General features: G+C 42.1%; 1 protein-coding gene across 1 annotated transcript; it reads right to left on the minus strand.

Moving 5' to 3' along the window:
• Positions 1-700: 700 nt before the first annotated feature.
• LOC6587359 (lateral signaling target protein 2 homolog) lies at positions 701-22,909 on the minus strand. Its single transcript, XM_026994828.1, has 5 exons — positions 22,150-22,909; positions 3,988-4,128; positions 3,178-3,918; positions 2,033-3,114; positions 701-1,971 (listed from the first exon to the last, which is right to left on the minus strand). Exons 1-5 carry the CDS (start codon positions 22,183-22,185, stop codon positions 954-956), a joined length of 3,018 nt encoding a protein of 1,005 aa, XP_026850629.1. The 5' UTR covers positions 22,186-22,909; the 3' UTR covers positions 701-953.
• Positions 22,910-22,993: the final 84 nt, after the last annotated feature.

Below are 22,993 nucleotides of genomic sequence, written 5' to 3' on the forward strand. Positions count from 1 at the left end.
TGTGGTACTGGATACTGGATACACGGTTACTATTTATTGTTTTGAAATACTTTTGAAATTTAAGGATTCCATATTCCGATTACACACAGATACAGATTACGGATTACACGACAACCATACAATATGCCATCGAAAGTCAAGAAAGAGGTGAACGAACGAACGAACGAACGCGTTTTACAAATAAAATAATTAATACATACGAAAATTACGATAAATCACAAAAAATGTTTCGCAAATTTTTGCTACAATTAACGGCTACTATCATCGCGTGATCATCCTATATATACTTCCTCGAATCAATGCTAGAAAAATATACACTTATACGATATACGATATATATATTTATATATTTGTCCCGATATATATCGTAGGACCTTGGCTAGTGACAAAAAGATTTGCAATGTTTTAAAGCTAGAGCTAGGTGCTCCCGTAAGCCCTCAATAAACAGAAACAGAAACAGCAACAGAAAAGTAAAGACTAACAAAAACGAATACGTATTTTTCGATCTACTATTGAAATGCTGGCCACGACCAAACTTATAGCTGGCGCCATCTGTTGACAAGTCTGAATTGATATGAACCCAATTAAATATATATGTATATACGCATATACTCGTATAGTCTTATATTGTAGACAGAAAATCGAAGCATAACCCGCTCAATGGTTGGTCATTGTTTTTGAAGATAAAAACAAATATATATATACATAATTCATTGATTATGTATAGTCATTTATATATAGTATATATATCTGATCGATCTATTTATGCAAGCTCTCGCTTTGTGCATGGATTTAGGTTTAGGATTACGTATCAAATAAAGAAAACAATTTTTGTAGAACAATTGCGTTTCACAGTTTGCTTTTCCATCTTCTCGCCCTCGTCCTCGCCGTCGTCCGCTCGCGTCACTTATTTTTTGGTCATCAGCTGCGCCGCAAAGCGCCAATGGCCGGTCCTAAGAGGCGGTCGCCGTCTGCACTCGTCCAGCCTGGCTCTGCATCTGAACGCCAACATTGACGCTGACGCTTGTGGTGGTGGAGGAGGAGCGGACCTGGACTTCGCGCACATAGCAGTCGCGACAGACGCGCACCGCCTTCGTGAGGCCGTATTTGGGCAGTGGGGCGGTCGCATTCGAGCAGACACCGCAAAAGACGCCGCCACAGTTGCGACAGTGATGACGGCGCCGGAAGGCAGTGAAGGGCGTCTGGCAGGACATGCAACGTGGCGCCTTGCCATCGGGTATCCAGGCTGGCGGCGCAAGTGTTGCCGCGGCTGTTGCTGTCGATGTGGACGAAGGCATTTGGGTTTCGTTGTTGCTCTGCAGGCGGCGACGGCTGCTGCCGCTTCGTGTGCTCACGGGGGAATTCTGTTCGGAGCTGGAACTGGTCGATGAGGCGCTGGAGGGGGTATTGCTGCCCACGGAATTGTTGCGCTGACGCTGCAGTTGCACTTGAACTTGATGCTGGTGCTGCTGCTGCTGGTGGTCCTGCTGCTGTTGCATCTCCTGCTCCTGCTGGTGCACAGGCGCTGGCATGCTCCTGGCAATAGTCTCCTGATCACCCAGACTTCGACTGCGCGTCACATGGTTGCGGGTCGTGGCGGAACTGCTACTGGTGTTGCTGCTGCTCGGATTATCGATGGTGTTGTTGCGCTGCATCGTGGCGCCGGCAGAGTGACGGGAGCCAGCGCTGAACACATTGTCCAGCTCTGGATTAACCTCCTCGGCTGAGTAAATGCTTTGATTGGAGCCGGCGCTCTCCTGTATCACATCGTTTTCGGAGGCACGGAACTCGAACAGCTCCGACTCCTTTGTCTTTTCCGGTATCTCGATCTGCTCCTCCTCCACGGACGACATATTCATGAGGAACACGCTGCGCAATATCTGCCGCAAGTCGGAGGCAAAGTTCGTCTGCAGCTGATCGGCAACGCCAGCAATGCACACGAATAGACGGTGCAGTAGGTTCTCGGTGCTCCTGGGAAACAGAGATTTAAGGGTTATTGGGGAAATTCCATTACAAAGCAAACAAAACTCACTTGAACTTGAGGCGGGCCGTGGTGTTGCGCATCGCAAGCGATACATCGTCGGAGAGCGAGGATGCGGCACTAGTGTCGCCACTGGCCAGGCCCTGCTCCTGCTGTTCCACCTCCACGGCGGCCTCCATGCTGCACCGCTTACGTCCGCTGCGTGTCAGACGATGTGGATGCGGTTGATGATGGTGTGGCTGGTGTTGCAGCTGTTGCTGGTGCGTCGAGTGATGGTGGTGGTGGTGGTGGCGATGATGATGGCGATGACTGTGACTGTGACTGTGACTATGCCGTTGGCGGCTGCTCTGGAGGGTCTGCTGTTCCTGCTGCTGCTGCTGCTGTTCCTGTTCCTCTGTCGATTTGATTGTCTCTCCTTGGTCTCTGTGTGGTTCGCTGTCATCGCTGCTGGCTAGACGCAGCCGCTGCAATGCAGCGCTCGTACTGGGCTCCTCCTCATCCTCCTTTCTGTGACCCTGCTGCTGCGGCTGCTCTTGCTGCTGGTCCCCCGTTCCGTACTCATCATCATCTTCGCTGGCCACGAAGTTATCCGTGAGTGGAACCTGTTGCGGTTGCAGTAGATTTCCCAGATTCGTGTTGGGTATAAGATACCCAGAGGCACAATCCGCGGCCACAATGTCTTTGAGCAGCTGCTCCTCGTCTGTATCATCCTCTGTATCCTCCAGTTCGTCCTCCTCCTCATCCTCCTCCTCATCCTCATCTTCGTCATCGCCGTCTGACCAATCGGCTGGGGGATGTGTAGAGTTGCTGCTGGCCGCCGACGATGTCGTGGAGGCAATCGAATGCGAGGGCGTTGGCGATGGTGCCGGCGATGCTGTGGGCGTACTGCTGGCCGATAGCGATAACATGGACGGAGAGCGTGGCGGCAACGTCGTTGATTCGTTGCTATTCTGCTGATTGTTGTTGTTATTCCGCTGATCTACCAGTCGCTCCACAGTTCCAGCACCACTGCCACTGCCAGTGCCACTGCTGCTGCTGCTGCTCTTGTTGTTGTTGTTATTGTTGCTGCTTGTTGTCGGAGTGGAGCTATGCTCTGGAGTGGGTGCCTCTATGCTGCTGGAGCCCACAGGCACCTGAAAGGCAGAGAAAACACCATTAAAAACCATAAATAAAAGGTACATCCGTAGGATTCCAACCTTTGTGTTGATATCCTCATTGGTGCACAAGAGTTTCTCCAATTGATAGAGCTCCTGGTTGTTGAGGTTCCTCAGGAGATCCCGTATCTTGATCAGGATCGTGCGAAACGGACGAAACATCTCCGACAGCTGATCCCCCGGCATATCCATATCGAGCGGCCCCTTGGCATAGACCACAAGACCGGCGACAATGGCCAGACGTGGAATGGAGAACATCAGACCCGGATCGAAGGCATCCACCATATCCTGATCGAGCAGACCGATCTTCAGGGCACGCTGCAGCGTCTCCGAGAAGAGGACACCGATCCACTGCTGCATCTCGTACTCGTGCCGGGATTTCACCTGCACCATGGCGCTCACGTAGCTCAGCTCGAACTCGGCAAAGAGGCGATCGAAGATCTTCAAGCTTTCGTACAGCTGCTCGGTGGTGTAGTCGTTGAGGTCCAGATGGAGGGTCTTGCTGTTGGGGACATTATTCCGCAGGCATTGATCTCTGAGGAGGACCCGCACATTGCCCAGACTCTTGGTGACGGCCTGGGCCAGAGGTCGCATCTCCTTGCTCTCCACCTCACGATTCATGATCGAAGAGCCGGCCGCCAGGCACTCGGCGCCGAACCACAGCTGTCCGGCGAGATTCTCCTGCAGCACTTCCTCTGGGAACTTGGCGCGAAATGCGCGCGGATCACGATCCTCGCCGAGCAGCTCCTCCATAATCAGATTCGTGATCGACAGCACCTTGTCCTGTAGAAGAAGAAGGGGTTTAGTGGACGGCGAGACACCTCTACACCGAGCTCCTTGTTCCTCTCGTACCTGATTCTGTCGCAGTCTGCTGACCAATCGGGAGCATCGATCCGGCTCTGCCCGTCCATCGAAGCTGTCCAGTTCGCTGGCCACCGCCGTCAGCGATCGATCGGCATGGAAAAAGCGCGCCAGCAGCGACTTGTCATCGGCCTGCAAGTGCATGTGGGGGAAATGCGGATATTTATGGATGAGTAACAAGTTCCAACGATAAGGCTTATCGCCCCAGAGTCAATTGCAGTGCAAATTATTATCAAGAGGGGTTTGGGGATGGGGAGGTGGCGGGCCATCGCGCTGAACCGCAAAGAGCGTGTGACAAGTGCATGGCGGATGATACCCCGGCGTAGGCGGTGACGATGATTCACGAGCTCCACTAGACACGTAGAAACGCTGTCACACAGAGTGACGTTTAATTAGAGCTCCGCTTTTGTTGTGGTTTGTTTTTTTTGTGGCTTTTTTGTTGGATTTCACAACAAATCATCGAATCACGTATTCATTGTATATAAAGTCGGTTGAGAGGTGGTATCTTTAGTAGATAGTGGACTAAACACGATCCATATGTAAAGCTTAGGACGGGGTTCCCATGTATACCCGGTACTGGGAGAGTAGAGGGGTATATTCGATTTGTTGCGACAAACGGAAGGAAGCGTTTCCGACCCCATTAAGTAAATATATTCCTTATCAGCATCATTAGCCGAGTCGATATAGACAGGCAGACTGTCCGTCTGACTTTTTTGACGCCTAGTACTCATTATTATAACCAGAAGGGGCAAATTGACCTTTCATGGGCATACTCTTTCCCAAATACTGACTGAGTATCGGGGATGTGTAGACCCTAAAAAAACTATCTTTGAATCCACTGCAAACGATCTCATCTTTATTGGCATAATCACTCGAAAGAAACCCAAACAACAGATCTTTAGGAATTCAAATCAATTTTTGTTAACAGAATTTTGTTATAGCAAAACTATAGAAGTTTTTTAAAGAAATGTTAAGAAAAATCATAGGTTTTTTATGGAAAGGCTTTTCTACTAACGATTTGGTTCTAAGGCAAATCAAAGTCGGATTTAGCTTTGCTTTGGGCAGAATACCCATAATCTATAACCCACAACGGCTAGAAAGGTGCATACTATATATTTTAGTGGTACTATTCAAAGGATTGCCATAAACCTGTGACCAAATACTAACCAGAAATCTGAAAAACTACCAAATCAAACGAATTAATGGAGCAATGGAAATGCCTGTTGATGTAATGCTCTCTCTGCAAGCCTCGTCTGCAGTTGAATAATCCAACAATAGAGGTGTTAACAAGCGAAGAAAACTAAAGATGATGCAATGCACTGGTCCCCCAACTTCGGTGTGGAGCCCAAACAACAATACATTTTTGTTATCGAACATGCAACACAGGGCACAGATGGTGATTCGAATTTTAATGATATGGATTCATCGGCAGAATCACGTGGCTGCAATTAAGCGGAGGAGCTGCCTGCCCAAAAGCACGAGATTCTGAGTAGCAGAGAGAGAGAGAGAGAGAGAAGCAGAGATCTATACAGAAGCAGGGGACAGATCCAAAGAGAGACAACAATAAACAGCGTTTTATCGGCAGTTGAACTTGTTTTCTCCTTCGCATGTCTGTGTGGGCTCTCTCTGCTTGGTCTTTGCTCTCTTTAAATTCGAACTACAACAAAAACGGTATAAAACGGAGTACACAGAGTGCCGTAAGATCGAAGGAGGGAACGGCCCATAAGATCAGCTAAATATCGGGAGGGGGAGCAAGGGGAAAGGAAACAAATTGTACGAAATGTGTTTATTATAAAGGTAAACACCAACACCAATCCAAATATCGTTGACTCTTTGCCTTCAAAACTGCGCAGCAGGCGACGACGACGCGTCACTGAGATGGAAATGGGGTTTACCAGGCTGCCCGGCCAAGGTATATTCAAGAGAAGGTGATGCCAATCGTACTCTCCATTTGCATTAGCAGGATTTCTGTAGAGGTTTACTTATAACCTGGTTCTATATTGGGGGGGCCTTCGTGGAATGCAGGGCGAAAGACAGTTTGTTTGCTGTACGAATTACCCATAAGTGAACGGACACATTCGTTTCATAAAAGACACAGACAATATGGTAAACTTTTGTGAAAATCAAAAACAGAGGCTGGCTGAATATTTTGGTAATATTCCAATATTGTAGGAAAAAATACAACCATTTGGGTAGGATTCCTTTATTGCTTCAAAAAACCGATAATCAGCTGTTTTTAGGTGCCATTCACATGTGAACGTCGAAGAATTGTGCCCAAAAGTCTCCGATTCGGCCTCACCTTCTTTATTTACAAACTGTTAAGCCCTGATTCAAGCAAATAAATAATTCAAGGGAAATTTGTGTGCAACAATAACAACAACCAGAAAAGTTAATTACACTTTTAGCTAGATTTCCAGTTACACGATAAAGCCGCAACACAACCACCTCTTCCCACTACATATTCCGGTGTGTTGCAGGTGAATGTCTATGAATGATTCACACACAGAAAATCGATGAATCGATGCAGAAAATTGTATTTGTATTCGTATTGGTTCGATACGATTTCGTCATATGTAAGACCATAGGCCTCAAGGTAAACCACACACACACGAAAAAGGGTAATATGTTTTATTGATGTTTAAACAACAATTTAATGAGCAGAAAATGTTTCTGGAAATGTTTGAAGGTGGAAACCACACAACATTCGTTTTGAAATTGAGAATACTATAGGTTGAGGCAAGGCCATGACTAGTTCAATGACTGGAGACGCACGCTTCGCTCAGTGCCACACACGTTCTCTCCACCTCCCCGCCCGTCGGTGGCACTCAATACAGCACCTCCCTTCTCGCTCGCTCGCTAGCTCTCGCCATCTCCGGTTCTGGCCATCATTTCCCGCTCTCTCTCTCTCGTTCTGGCCGTCATGACAACACTGTTTGGCCAAAACGGTGTGTTGACGCCAGTGAACCAGACTTTTTGTAAGTGTCGTCGTTGTAGCCATTAATTAGCGTCGCAATTTAGGGACAACGAAATAAAACTGGAAAAGTGAGTGGAAGTATGGCACTCTACATACGGATAAGGTACGAGTAATACAGATAACACCCACACACATATGTGCAAACCGCTAATTTATTGGAGCAGCCAGCAGTCAAAGTAATTGTTTTTTTTTTTTTTTTTTTTTTTTTCGTTCTGTCCAAATATTGATCGAAATAATGTGAAAGCTATACAGTGGGGATCTACACCCACGTTGGGGACACAGTAACGGGGGAAAAGTGATCCCAAGACAGTGAAAGTCTCAGAAATTCTTTATTTTCAATCGAAATACAGCGAAATCTTTTGGAAGTTACCCTTAGGAAAGCATTCTGGGGGCTTATTTGCACTGAAAATGTATCGGAAGATCAATAATCGATAAATACGTAAGAAATAATCGATATAATAATAGAAGCTCAGCGCTGAATGTGCGCCCAAAGAGGGTTAATCGATACTAGAAACATATCACTGATAAAACGATAAAAATCGAAAAAATAAAATAAAAATTCATCGATATAAATATATTCATCGAGTCCACAAATATACACCTAATGTATATGGAAGTAATAATCGATAAAAACTATATAAAGTACGCCATAAATAAATATCGAAAGCAGGTTAATCGATAAAGAATCGAAAGAAGATAAGCGAAAGCGGGTTAATCGAAGCAGTATGCGATGAAAATGATGTAAAAACAAATTCCACCATAAAATATCGAACAGCCTTGAATTAAATAATGCATTAAGCAACAAAAGCACTTTACATGCCTCATAAATGCATTAAAAATATTTAGCCAAATCCCAAATGTAATTAAAGAGCCGCATCACTCGCCCCTTCCCCTCCCCCACTATTCGGAGGAAACAACCAGCAGAAAGACTGGCAGACAGACAGGCAGGCAGACAGAAAAAACTACCGACAAAAAAGTTAAATGGTAATTAAAAATTTTAAGCTCGTTTCGAGGCAAGCGGAACGCTCAACCCCACATGGTGCAGCCACGAATGGGGGTGTTGGGAGGGGAGGGAGAATAATGAGATATGTACCTCCAAGGATACCGCCATCTTTTTGAGGCTCTCTTTTGGGCACTTGTTTCAATTTTAAATGAGAGGAAATGACGCTTCCTCGTGACTTATTCATGAGGAATATCATCGCAACGAGAGATAGGAGGGGACCCCAGACCCCATGGAAACAGTGGGAGATGTTTGCACCTCACATTTGCAAGTGGCATGCCAGTCCAACGAAGCAAACATTTGAGAAATTGATTTGCAAGACGGAATAAACAACACATTTTGCCAACGCAAGTTCCATCACATTTCGAAGTGAAACTTTGCTGGAAAGATTGCTTGGGAACGTATGTATATTCCTTACTGAAATTGGAGTAATAATAAGGGGAACCACATACAACCCATTATTATATTTATTCGTTGGATTATAACATTCGTTTAGCACTCAGAAATCAAGAATTTTATCCGAAATTTACACAGATGTTCAAACATTCTAGTACTGAAAGGTTCAGCTACCTTTTCGTTCACTGCAATTTGGATTAGAAATATTTAAGGTATTTTTGTACAAGTTTCTAATAGTTTCTCGTAGTTTCTGGTAGTTTCTAGTTTCAGCTAAAACACAAAGCTGATTATTTGCATAAGGTATGAAGTGGAAAATGCTTTTGTTGAGGTATTTTAATTATTGTTTCAACTGGTTTTTGTGTCCAATCAACTAATTGAAAGGCACAGGCCACATAGCCACAGAGCAGGCTTCTGTTTTTGTTTTCGGAATGATAACGAATCGAAAGGCAACTGGAAAAGACTCTGATACTGATAGCATGGCAGTGAAAACCATATGTTGGAATGCGCTGTTCACGTCACAGATAAAGGTATGCATACTACAGATGTTTCCCAGTCCAAGGAAACCTTAAAATGTACAAGCTTTCAACTGCCTTTGATGCCAATTTCTGTGGAAAATTTCTGTGATTGAATTTGAATAGATTTCCATTTGAAATATGCCACAGGAGTGATTGCAAATAACCTTAACATTAAGGACACAATTTCTGTTTTGACGTCCGAAATGAAACGGCCTCGTGTGCCACGTGCAACAGGCGTCTGCCTGGTGGAAGCCTTGATATGCCATCGCCATCACCCATCGCCGAGGGGAACAAGGACAACGGCAAGGACCCTGTGTCTCGTCTCTAGTCTCTTCCTCTGTGCGGCACGAGGCTTTTGTTCAAAGTTGTTGCTGACGCAAAAGGATTTCCAGCCCAGGAGTGTCTTGCACGGATGGCAGACAGCGGAACGTGACCCTGAATATTATTCTTTGTTGCTATTTTTGAGATGCGTATGGAATTCACTTTATTTTCAATCAGCCATCAATTGAATAAAAGACTTTAACAAGAAAAAGTACTCCATCTGGAATGGGGAATATGAGGAATGAGAGGTGAAAATACGGGGCCACAGATGCCGCGACCTTCTAACGAACCAATTTGTGGACAGTCCACCTGGAGGGGGGTGGAGGCATGCCCCAGCATCGGGTATCGTTTGATACTATTCAAACGATTAAATTGAATTCAATTTCTGCAAACAAACTGCACAATTAAGTGTCGTAATTTAATTGACGGCAAATATACATATATATCGAGTGCTACGAGTACGACTATCGATTGCAACTCTCCGTCTTCTATGGGTTTTCAACCCCAGCAAAACAGGCTATAAATCACTGCATCTCACGTGATAGATTCCGCTTTGAAATGCGGAAAACACAGAGCAACAGTTTTTATTACAAAAAACCCATAAAAAAATATGACGTTTGGGTTCACGCCCTTAAATGATATATGCAACTTTTTGCACTTGGAAAATTATATACCCACAATTGTAATTCAATAGGCAAGGAAATCCCCCCAAGGGGACCTTTCACTTATGCGAAATACGTACAGTAGGATTACTTAGGTGGAAGATCCCCGAATCTTCATTCACACGGGATATGTTCCCGTGTTAGCTTCGATTTCTTGAGGTCACAGTGCCCTTAAAGTTCAAAGTAATGCTCCGACTTTTTGGGACTTTTATTTTTCAACAAATTTTAGTTCTATATTTTTAAAAGCGGCTTCCGTTTCGAAGAACTGGATACATCTGTGGGTTCCTAGCAAAAGTTCCATAGTTCCTTAAGCGCTAAGCATTGCTCTTTAATCTGTAGACAACTTCTGTTCTCCTTCCCAAGATATTCAGTCTTTCAACAAAGGATAAACAATGCAAAAAGTGTTTCAGGATACACAAAACAAGCAATACAATGGAAACAATCACATGAGTGAGTAATTTATTGGATAAGGCAAACTATATATCGGCTACTTTACGTGATATATCGGGGAAATCCACACAAAAAGAAAGCATTAAGATGCTTTTACTGGGAATTCTGGGAATGAATAATCAAACGAATATAAGCCATTACATATAGACTTTTTTCACTTTTAATGATTGCCAATATTATACTGAAAAATGAGATTACAGCATCTTTCTGTGGGCATTTTTAGTAGGCTAAGGACGGGGCATGCATACATGTACATCTCTCTGTGAGACACAGAAAAAGAGAAAAGATTGGGATGGAAACTGAGTCACGGTCACACAAAAATCGTACAATATAATACACTATATATACAGATACACATATGTATAAATAAACGTGGGGAAGCCTGATAAACAGGCAAATGAATATAAACAAATCAGAAAACACAAGTCTCTATAGGCTGGTGCCTATATTTATACATATATAGATTATAATTATAATTAAGATTTATAGTATATGAAGTATAGGACACAGAAAAAGATCAAAGATTGAAAAGTAAGAAGTTAAGGGTTGAAAATTCCGCAAGAAATACAAATAAAAATTCGGAAACACTGCAGGAAATAAAATAAAAAATTAAGGAAAAAATATGTAAATTTTTGAGCAAAAAAATTACATTTCTTCAGGAAATAAATGTCAAAAATATATGAAAATTCTGGAGGGAAAAAAAAGAAAATTTTTGTTGAAATAAATGTAAGATCAAGATGGAAATTTAAGGAACATAAAGTCAAGAAAAAGATGAAAATTGTAGGAAAATAAAATACAGAAATAGATGACATAAAATAACGAAAAATTTGGTCATTTTAAAAAAATAAAAGTAAAAACAAAAAAATATAATTTTGCAAAAAATCAAAGTACAAACAGAATTTTTAATCTTGTGTAAATAAAAGCAAGAAAATTGTCACACAAATCAAACATAATTTTGAGAGATCTCGATCCACTTCTCAGAGGAATAATATTTGACATTTCCGCGATTCTCAAAGACAAAGACCAATCATAAACCGAAAACCGGTATAAACCCGAAAAATGCACCCCATCAAGAGCGGAGGGTGGGGGGGGGGGGGGGGGGGGGGGGGGGGGGGGGCGGGGGAGTGAGTGCATTCAACTTTCAGTCAAAGCATAAAAATTATACAAATTTCAATTCCCTTTATAGCGAGGGGAACACAAACAGGAAGTCCGTTGTTGTTGCATTTAAGGATTCATTTATTTTGGGATTTAAGAGTTGGCCGAATCGACAGAACGACGGTTGAACGAACCGCAACAGAAATTAACACTTAATACGCGGATCGAACCGATTCAATCCGGATCGGATGGAGGAGTATCGTATTATGTCATAATTTATTCCATTTCGAAAACTATACGGGAAAAAAACAAATACAAATTTGCATACAAAAATGATCAAAACATAAGAAATCGAGAGGAAATGCAGTAGAAGAAAGAAGAGAGAAGGGAGAGAATCAAAAGAGAAAGAGGTAAAAGAGAGGAAAAATCAATGCGGATAAATTAAAAACAATTTTAAAAAAATTAGGAAAATACAAAACAAATTCAAAAAAGCCAATTAAATTTATAAATATAAATAAATAAAATAATCTCCAAACAAGAAAAAATTGGAGATCAAGTAACAAAAAGAGAGGGAATAAAGAAAGACAAACCCAAGAGAGTGATGATAAAGAAAAGAAGAACCAAAGAGAGTTAAAATATAACAAAGACAGAAAGAGAGAGTAAACCCCGAGCATCGGAAAGAGAAATATTCCCCAAAAGAGATGAAAGAAATGGGGGGAGGTGGCGCCATCCATTAACCCCAATGCATATTCATGAGTCCCCAAAACACGACACAAAAAAAAAACATGTCGCAATGGAATAAATCGATAAACGTAGGCCAAGCGAATGTTTTTTTTGTTCCCCTTTGTTTTTTCTGTTATCTCACGCCGGGGTCCGCCCAACAGGTGGGGAATGGATTGGAATGGGAATCCAGTTATATTATACGATGCCTGTTTAAGATCTGATAAATCGAGCCCCGAAACGAAATCCGAAACCGATCCGCAGATAGGCTGTGGATTTCGCAAAATACCTAATTCATGAGTTTTGTGATTAACACTTTTAGGGTGATGGTAGAGAGGGGAAAAGGGTGATCTTTATGGGGACTTTCATGGAAGAAAAATAAGTAAGTAAGCTGCAATTAGCCTTGTCACGCACACGGCATGTGTTTTGTGTATGCATTCACTTGAGAGGCTCAAATACTCAAGAACAGTGGCGACATCTGGTGATGGATCAATTTCAGAACATGATATAGTAGTGCCCTAGCCCTAGCCCTGTTCCACTATGGGTTTATTTTGTTTTTTATTAATCTCTTTATTTCACGTCTGTTCTCTTTTCTTGTCGATCGTCGAATATCGATATCCCTCTTCTCGCAGTATTGTATCGGTACAATATCGGGTTCGGTTAGGGTTAATATAGGTAAGAGCTAATATGGAGTTGGTTAAGGTTAATATGTGTTGCCTTATAATTTGCTGTAGTAATTTCCCATAAACGACAGGACACATTCTGATGGATTCTCTAAATTTTTCCAAATTTTTCCATTCAACATGTTCCCAATCAAATAGGTAGAGCTCCAATCTTTATCTTCAATAAGCGTAAACCCCACGTTTGTCAATAAATCTTGAATCTTTTAGAGGTTTCCCCATGATAAAGAAGTTCAACCGCAAAAGGCTTTCACTTTCCTTTTGCCATTTCCATATCCATACCCATTGAAGGGGTCAAAGTGCGTCGCATGGAACCGCGAATGCCGCCACCACATGGTGTGCTCTTTCTCTGGGGGGGGAGGGGGCGTGGGGTGGTGGCACGTGTGGTACGTGGGCGTTGTTTGTCCACACGCGCATCCGATCTCCCCCCTCGTATTGGCGGCTGCTCTCATTGATATGCCGGACGCAAAAGAGAGTCGCGTCGCTGCGGCCTTATGCAACGTCTGTCTGATAACTGAAACGCTCTCCCCCTGTAGGGCTCCACTCCACTCTACTCCAACGTCTGGTGGTATGGTGGTCTGGTGGTATGGTGGTCTGGTTGTCTGGTTGTCTGGGGAGGGATTAGGTAATAAGTGGAACGGCAATGCAATCGACAATTGAAGCTGCTGCCATTCGAAAGTAGGAGAGTGGCAACGAGGCATCGATGCAGCTCCGGCGCTACTTGAAGGCTGTTGCACTTCGTGAATGTGAATGTGAAAATTTCACCGCTTTTACTTTTTACCCCCACAGACTGGTCGGTCGCCTGGCCATTGGAAAAGCGTTTTTTATTTTGTATTTGGTGTCTGGTCTGCAAAAAACCGTAACGAAACAATTGACATATTGCCGGCCACTCTCGCACATTTTGGAGCCAATGAACCATCGGTTCGGATCGGTTCGGATCGTTGGAGAGGAGCTGCGCTTTCAGTGGTCCAACAGCCTTGGGGGGTCATTCCATTCATCCATCGAGCAATTGTGCAACGTTTGACCTGCATTGAACCTGAAATCCCAGTGGATTCCCATTGGAATGTGCCTCTAATCAGAGATCCCCCCTACCCAACAGACAGACAGCTGTCCATCCATCAATATGGCACACGGTATGAAATAAATATAATATTTGTTTCATTCGGCAGGAAATTTACACACCAAATACGCGCGGATTAAGTTGCCAAGCAAATATTGAAAAAGTATTCAATAAAAATCCACAGAGAGAGAAAAAAGGGAAAACCAACGAAGCAGCAAACCAAATGCCGTGCAACAGTTGCATAATCTTATCGCAAGAAGCCAAAAGATACAGATACAATATCTACATAAATATATAAAACATACAGATAGCATAAAAGGTGGGTTGGTTGGGTGCTTCGGTGGTACGATTTTGGGGAACTTATGGAGTGGCAAAAGGGGCAAAAACCCAATCAATGTTTAAGGTTAATATTTATGGGTATTCCCATGAAAAGTGGCAACACTCTTTCTAGGGAAAAATGAGTCCACATTCTATTTTGAAAAGTGGCAGCAATGAGGAAACATTGCGTTGAAAACTCAACTAATCTCTAGATAAATAATATGTGATATAAACACCTTTTTACACCTTTTTTACAACAGCTGACAAAACAACGATCATCGCAATTGTTTTTCAACGTATCGTATCGTCTAATTATTTCCTGTAATACCTCTCAATCAATCTCAAATGACAGACAGACAGACTGACAGACTAATAATCTAAGCCCTACATTAAGAACACGCCCTACTTTTGTGCTCTACTCTGAAAAGCTGAAACCGATTGGGGTTTTTCATTGGGGAAAATTCCATTCCATTCAAGAGTCTTGGGTACAGCCAAAAATATTTATATATATTCCGAATGAGTTAACATAAGGTATCGATAAGTAATATAGATTTTTTGTGTTATAATATTTTTTTAAATTGTATTTTAAGGTTAATTTTTTAAATTTTTTAAGTTTGGAGTAATTTTTCCATCTTTTCGAAATCTTTTCCCACTCAAATCGTTTGAGTGTTGTTCAAACGTTTTTTTCGAGGCACAGGCGCCTACGATACACGATTCCCGATGTACCCCTGATACTCTTTGGAATTTTCCTCTTTTTATAGAACATCTCAAGAGCTGGCAGGCCTACACTATTCATGTTTTCAGCCCCCGCTCAATCCCCTATGTAGTCCCTTCCTCCTCCTCCTGCTGCTCGTGTTGGGAGTACGTGTGTGTCGCGTTATCAGGGAGGGAGCTGCTACTGTGTATCGCCGTTTAATGCGTCACTAAAGCCCACTACTAAGTAGGGGATCAGGGAAGCAGGGTGCCAGGGTGATGTCAGGGTATCAGGAGAGCACGCAACACTCGAACAAAGGGGCCCTGCCTGGGCCACATGAGTATTCGTATTCGTATTCGTATTATCAACTAATTTTGTGTTAATTTTTAATAGATCCCCGCGCTCAGTGGAAAAGTTACACGCGAAAACAGACAAAGACACTGCCAGGCGACTGGGGACTGGCGATTGGGGGCTAATGCTTCCAGTATTTTCTTCTCTCTCTCTCTCTGGTGACAAGTTCTTCTCAACAACAAAATGATTATTAAATCATTTATAACAAAAATTAAATAGTTAAGGCTTTGCAACAGTGCCAGTGGGGCATCATTTCGGTGGGGATTACATTACGGATATATGATGATATCCAAGGAAATCTGTTGAAATATAACGGAATTCATAGTTCCAGAAGGTTCCTAGTGTTACTATTTCCATTGAAATACCAAGTATGGCGAATCTCTGATTTATTTGCAAGCTTTTAAGCGGAATTTTTTCAGTGTTTCCCTAAACGACTAGATACTATCAAAGAAAAACCTTAGGGAACTCTTATATTGTTTTCTTTAGGCTAACGCTGGTTCAATGTTGGTTTCCTTTTGCTTTTGTTCTTCTTTCTCCAAGAGAGAAAATATTTGTTTAGGTTGAAAACTGTTTGAATCTACAGATTTATTGGATATCCTTTGATTCTTTCTTAAGATGGTGATAGTTCCATCGTTTCAAAGAATTCTTTCATCAAATCATACGTTTTGGAACCCTATATTGTACATTTTTGGCTACTTTATTGTACCTTTAAACGGATTTCATGCCCTACACGGTTAAATAATATCTAAGAGAACCTTCAGGTAATCAAAAAACAATACTATGGATCAAAGCTATAGATCTTGTCAAAGAGAATATTATTTCAAGTGGAAAACTCTTTCAATCTTCCAGCTTTACTGGCGGTTTTTACACCGTCTTTATCTGTTTATCTAGAGGCTTTCGTAACACGTAGAGTCAACATTTGTAGCCCACCTCGGCCGGCCTTTGCTAGAACATCAACAACTGGAAAATGGGGACAGTTTTCAGAGCACAAGTCGTTAACGGTGGCGACGACGATGGCGGCGACGGCGGCGACGGCGGCAACGGCGGCACATGTCAATATGGCCCAAATATTATGCACCGCAAGAAACAGGTTGTTGCTTTTGTTGGCACACGCGGCCCAGCAACAGGCAGGCACACTCGCAGATGCACTCATTCACTCACTCATGCAGTCACTCACACACTCATGAATACTGAATACTTTGGTGTGGCATTGGATTGAATCTGTCAGACGTGGACAATGTTGCTTCTTGTTTGTGGCCATTCACAAATGCAGTTGCAAGAGTACAGTACAGTGCGTTTCATGACAGATACAGATATACAGAGATAGATGGAATATGTACCCAAAAATGTGGTTTATCCGCATGGCATGAAAGATATCTGAGGATATCTCCATTTTACAGTTATGCAACGCACTGTAAGCAATGAGCATACCATTATGACTGACATTCGGCGGCTGTTACTCCCTTAAAGACACTGCTTTACCTTTTCCCTTTTTTTGCACACTTTTCCCTACCTTTTGTTCAGACATAAATCAGGTTTTTCTTTATCGCACACTTTTGTTTATGTTTTTTTTGTTTGTTTACTCTTTATCTCGGATTCAGAAAGCGTACATAAGTGAATTTCATAAAAATGCAAAATGATGCCAGATGCCACAGATGGCAGTCGACTAGGCGACTACCGGGTTGAAGTACCTCCGTGAACTACTCCGGCGGAGTGAATTCTCCCCCAGTAACCTCCTTTTCAATGGGTTATAGTATATCTTTCTTTGTGGGATATAGTATCTATATATCTATATCTATATAGCAGCATCTGCTATAGCTCTAGTTTTCATAGGGTATAGCTTTACTTTTCTGTGGAATATACTTTTAAATCATTTTAATGTGCCTCAACGAAAACGTTCATTTGCGGTGGAATCTTGGGATTGTTCCCCTAAACGATTAGATACTATCAAAGAAAACGTTTTTAAAGCCTATTTTATGTCAGCTCTTATTAAAACAGGGATCCCTTAAATAATTTAAAATAAATAAATACAAATACAAAATTAAAAAATACAAATAAAATAATTTAAAAAAAAAATCATGTAACAAGTAAAAAAATAAAAAAATTTTAAAAATCAAATTTATAAAAAATAAAATATATAAAAAATAAAATATATAAAAAAAAAATATATAAAAAAAAAATATATAAAAAACAAAATATAAAATAAATAAAATATATAAAAAATTAAATATATGTATAATAAATAAATATCCTCCAACAAAGCAAAGTGTTTTTCTATCTGGGAACAAGTATTTATCCATTTATCTACCGCATATACATATGTCTCTACTTTTAAATGGATATATCTCCACTTCTCTAGTGCACTGGGTACTTTTCTGTACTGGATCTACCTCCACTTTGCCCTCCCTCCATGACCGCCTCGTTACCGCCTCCCGCCCCTTCATGGCCCTCTGCCTAAACCCAATTGTTAAACGTTTCGCATTGTTGTAATTTCCATTTTGCCCACTCATGATGTTTTCTTTATAAGAAATAAAACTTGGCTTTTTTCGGCAGACCTCAACTTTCAGAGGCCTCACAGTCAGAGTTTATTGTGTTAATGGACGATTTCGACGACGACGACGACGACGCAACAGAAAACGACTTTAATTGCACACCATTTTTACTCATTTTTTGTACAATTTTTTTTTAGCCAACTCTGCTTACAACATGCTCTCAAAAACCGAGATATACGCGCAAGAGAGGGCGAGCGAAAGAGCCCAAAAATAATTGTACATTTGCTAGGCGCCCAATAGATTTCACTTTTTTTTTGCTTTGCTTTTGTTTCGTTGTTGGATTTGTTGGCCATAAAACAATTCAATGCCAACTTCAAATGAGAAACAAAAGGGGAAAAAAAACAGACAGGAAAAACGCGTATAAATTTTATTAGATTTCAAGCAGAGGCATCACAGACACATCTATCGAAAGATCTAAGGCGATATTGGATTCAAGAGAGGAAACAATGAATATTAAAGAGGAAACTATGAGAAACAGGATATAAGGCAGAAATGTTATAGGATATACAGACTGCAGCGTATCCGCTGCTACAATTATATTATTAGTGTAGAAAAAATGAAAGATTTAGAGATTTTAAAAAAATATTTGGTGCGTGCAAGAGCTTGAAACTTGAGATTCCATAAATAAACGAGTGGTTCCTAAAGCTAGAGACCTATCTGGAGGTCCAGTTGCTCACAAGCAAGTGATTTCGTAGAAATTTCCCATAAACAAGAGGATATTAGTTTCGAATGGCACCAACAGAGAAACGATTTCAATGATCCCCTAACAATCTTACGGAAAATATTAACACCTGCGAATGTGAATGAAACTAATAGCCAATACAATCCGTAAACATATACCCTTCCGAGTACAGGGTACAGAGAACCCCATAAATATCAAGTTTCACTAATGCTGGGAATATCCCGGATGGTACCGATAGGCAATAGTCGCAAAAACCCATGTGTTAAATACTGATCAGACGACTGCCGCAACGAATGAATATCATAGACCCCCGCACCCACTATTTGTGATATATTCACAAATCTCTAAACACACACAAACCTACTCGTGCTGGCACTCGTGAAACGTTGATCGTTAAACATTTATAAAGCAATTGAATTGAAAAATGTTTGCTTTAGCTTTAGCGTACTTCCTATATATCAACCGTTGGCCGTGCTTCGATTACATATTTATGCAAAAATTATATATGCTATAAGGCGGGGTATGATGTAATACTATGTGGGGTCTTCCTTCTGTAAAATGCCCAAAGATTGGGCCGCTGCCTGGTAATCTGATAATCAATTAAAATCGCCTGTGGCGCGTGCCGCTGCCTTTTCGGTGCCCCATTGACTGGGATCCGTATCGCGTTTTTTTGCTTTTCGTTTTTTTTTTTTTTCTGTTTTTATAGGTTGCAGGCAACGCTGTTGCGCCTCTTTCTCTCAGCCTCCACAAACCATTGTTTCGACGACTACGAGGTTCACTCGCTTGTCGGTTGTGGGGTTCGCACACAATTGCAAGGCATTCATTATACCCCTTAAAGGGAAAATATATGTGTGTACGGTTGTACTTGAAGAAGTTTGCAATGGGAGTTCCGATGAGACCGGGAGAGGCATAGGCACAGGCATAACTAATTATTTGCATCCGGCGCGAGTACGAGTAGAGCACAAGGCTAACGTGTAAATAGTGACTGGCTAGAGACGATGGAATCTATTGCGCGTCGCGTGTTGGAATACTTTAATTTACTTTAATATTCATATTCACATTAATATACCTTGGAATAAAGCAAGAAAAATGTTTGTTCTCTTGAATAAAATTCCAAAATTCCTAAATTTCATCAAAGATTTAGTAAATTTGTCGTAAAATATTTCTGGAATTTTATCTAATTTTAAAGACAACACAGGCTACACGTTTTTTTCAACTCATTCGTTCGACATCGAAAATTAAATTCGAAATGCAAGTCGCTGTCTTCGTATTAAATTACGGTTTATCTCGATGCTCGACCAAGACAGAAGACGCGTCCTCGACAGATAGAGAGAGCGCGAGCGAGAGAGACAGAGCGCATCTCTACACAAAGAAGAAAGAAAGTTGCAAGCAAAAACAAAGAAAAACCAGAAGAAGAAGAAGAAAACGAAGAAGACATCGACGACCAGGAAACGAGTGCGGAAAAACTGTGTGCAGTCAGTCAATGAATGAACGAAAGAAGAGCAGCCACCGCATAGAAGTGGCGAGGAGATGAAGGGGAAAGAAGAGTAGCGGGAAAAAAGAAAAGCAGAAATTGCCGTAGGCCTCCACAGCATTTTCTATTTCGTTTGGTGGTAAGCCGCCAGCCGCACAGCTGCTTGCACTGCTTTGCACGTTTTTCAAGAAAATAAGGAAAACGTACCGTTATTTATGAGCTACAATTGTGTTGAAAAGGGGGGAAATACAGGGAGGTGGGGTGCGGGGGATTAGGGGGGAGCAGAGAGAGAGAAGTGTGTTAATTAACAAAAGAGAAGCAGAAAAGAGGCGGCATCCGGAAAGTGAGGCAATGAAAATGTTGTATTTCTAAATTTTTAAATCTATTTAGAGCGTAATAAATTAATAAAAGAAAAAGTTAACCACAGACGGAACTTCTCTAGGAAGGGGAGACTAGAGAATTTGATAGATTTGGAGCCAAGAAACAGTCGATTCCATTTCGAAAACCTCATTTTCCGTTGAAAAATGCTTCCAAATTCAAGTATTCGGGAAAAATGTAGTTACATACATCTAATGGAAAATCAATCATTGGTAAGGATAATAATGAAATGTAGTAATATCTTTGATTTATCAACATTATTCTTTGAATTATTTATTGGTTATGGTGTAGTTCTAGTTTAGCCTCCTCTAACCCCCGATTTACTCGATTTGGTCTAGCTCTAATTTTAAAAAGTAAAACTCTTGGTGTACAAATATGGACAAATTTTGAAATCGCTGCTTCCTTCTATTAACACTCCCATCGATCTTTCACAATCCCCATTATTTCATCAATCTTATCTAATCTAACGACAGATATAGACAATCTACAGAGACCTCTTCTTGAAACACTTGAAAACCCTTTGGAAACATCTGTTTGTTTGCTTCGTTATTTCCACAATGAAATTTCCAGCCAATGTCGACACTGACCTCCAGGTAACCCGAGGTCAGCGTCGTCGTCGTATAACACACACACACATACAAAAATGTAATGTAGTGTTTGCCTCCGATTGAATGGATTGTAGATTTACGTGTAAATTGCTTCTAATTTCGATTTCCTCGGGGGTACACTCAAAAATCTGGCGACGGCAATCAAAATGTCAGCGGATTGACAGATTGACGAGCGATCGGCCATCAGAAACAGAGAGGCTCGCTCCCCAAGGGGCTGCAGTGTGAGAAGGGGCGAGGGGCTTTCCATCAATGTTTTATTTTTGGCGGCGACCCTCGTCCCTCCTCCTCCTTCTTCCAACGGTACAACATATTCCAGGCAGCAACGCAGCAAGCGGAGAAAACGAGAAAGCTATATATAGATGAAATGTGGAATTCAGTGACGGAATCGCGTCTGAATGCCGCCGAAAATCTAAAAATAAATTACTCAATCACTGGAAAACCGAGGCTACGGATGCCCCCATCAAACTACTTTGACATTGTTTTTGTTTTGTTTTGTTTTTTTTTATGGGAAAGTTCCAAGTTATTTTCCGTTGCACCCATAAGCACGAGTACGAGTACGAGTAGCGCGAGTATCAAGAACAGATCCGATCCAAAATTACCCCAGACGTAGATACATAAATTAGTTTTACTTGTAATTTGCAAGCACGAACACAGGCGGCGGCTGGCGCCATTTTTCTGCTTTTGTTTCTGGTGCGTGTGAGCATGTATGCGTGCGTGTGTGTGTGAGAGTGTATTTCCAATTTGAATTGAGACTGGAACGAATGCAGTGAATGCGGTTTCCACACAGACACTACACACACACACGTACACGCCGCACATGGTGCAAAAACAAAATGCTAATGCAATTGTTGCAGTTGTATGTGTGGATGTGTGCTGTAGCTGTTTGCCGTGTTCTGCCAGCGTCAGCGAATTAATCATCCAGCAACGGTTAAAGCCCAGCTGGCACACAAAGACCGAGCGAGAGGCAGAGCGGGAGAGGAGAGCATGCTTTGTACCAGGGCCAAAGCAAACGCTGACGTCACAGCGACACAGTTAACAAACGAACCAACACACACAAACACATACACTGCAGAGTTGCTTTGACACCATTCGCACTGTTGCGCTGCTCTTAATTAATTACAACTCTCCCGCCTCTCCACCTCTCTCTTTATATATTTAGCCAGTGCGAGAGGTGATAAGAGGGAAACTATGATTTGGGTTATCAGAGTCACCGTTTACTGTACCTTGGGTTTGTTCAGCCACTTGCGAAATGTGTCCATCGTTGTTGTTGTTGTGGTTGTAGGAGCGTTGCAGTTGCAGCGCCGCCACAGCTGTTGATGCACTCAATCGCTTCCTCTTCCAATGAAGTGCGTTTTTGTTGTCCTTGCACACTTGCACACGCACGCACCAACACTCAGAAGCGAACGAGTGTGAGCGCGACAGGAGATATGGAGCGGGGGAACACGAAAACCAAACAAAACAAAGAAATACACACGACCAACAACAACGGCACTACTTCTACTGCCTTGGCCACACTACGTTCAATATGTTTAGCGACTGCTGCTGCCTGCTGGCGATGCTTTGGGCCTTTTGCGTCGCGATTCCACCTCTAAATGCACATTATTTCACTTAACACCTTTTATAATTTTTTTCCGAAATTCTGGGTTTGTCTAGTTGTCGACTTGTCTGGTGTTAATTTTTGACTGCCTTTTGCACTTTGCCTTTTGGATTTGACTTTTTTTTTCGATTCGTAGCAGCCACAACAACACATCACACGCGTGACTTTTTCCTGCTCGCTTATTCCTTATTCCACACCACTCCCGCACATTACACTTGCAACTGCATTTCTCCAGGCGGAAATTGCGTCGATTTTGGTTAAAAATTCTTAAATATATTTAACGAAATGTGGAGAAACTGGCTTTTCGGGAGCGAAAAAACCATTAAACTCGCGCAACACTCATCCGCCCTTGCCGTTTCCGTCGTCAGCGGCGTCGTCCGTTTAGTTTAAAGTTTTTTTTTCGAATGCGAATGCCCATGTCGAGTAACGAAACAAAAACACAAAGTAGAATGGCTAAACATGGGCGAAGA

This window comes from Drosophila persimilis, unplaced genomic scaffold (assembly GCF_003286085.1).
Source record: "Drosophila persimilis strain 14011-0111.01,24,50 unplaced genomic scaffold, DperRS2 tig00000000-arrow-pilon, whole genome shotgun sequence".
Classification (NCBI taxonomy): domain Eukaryota; kingdom Metazoa; phylum Arthropoda; class Insecta; order Diptera; family Drosophilidae; genus Drosophila; species Drosophila persimilis.

What these genes read in the sequence shown, in the direction of transcription:
- LOC6587359 (XM_026994828.1), bottom strand. Translation starts at nt 22,185, where the DNA reads ATGGACACATTTCGCAAGTGGCTGAACAAACCCAAG. An exon ending in GCAGACTGCGACAGAATCAG is followed by an intron (nt 3,919 to 3,987) that starts GTACGAGAGGAA and finishes CTTCTTCTACAG; the next exon opens with GACAAGGTGCTGTCGATCAC. An exon ending in ACGGCCCGCCTCAAGTTCAA is followed by an intron (nt 1,972 to 2,032) that starts GTGAGTTTTGTT and finishes TCTGTTTCCCAG; the next exon opens with GAGCACCGAGAACCTACTGC.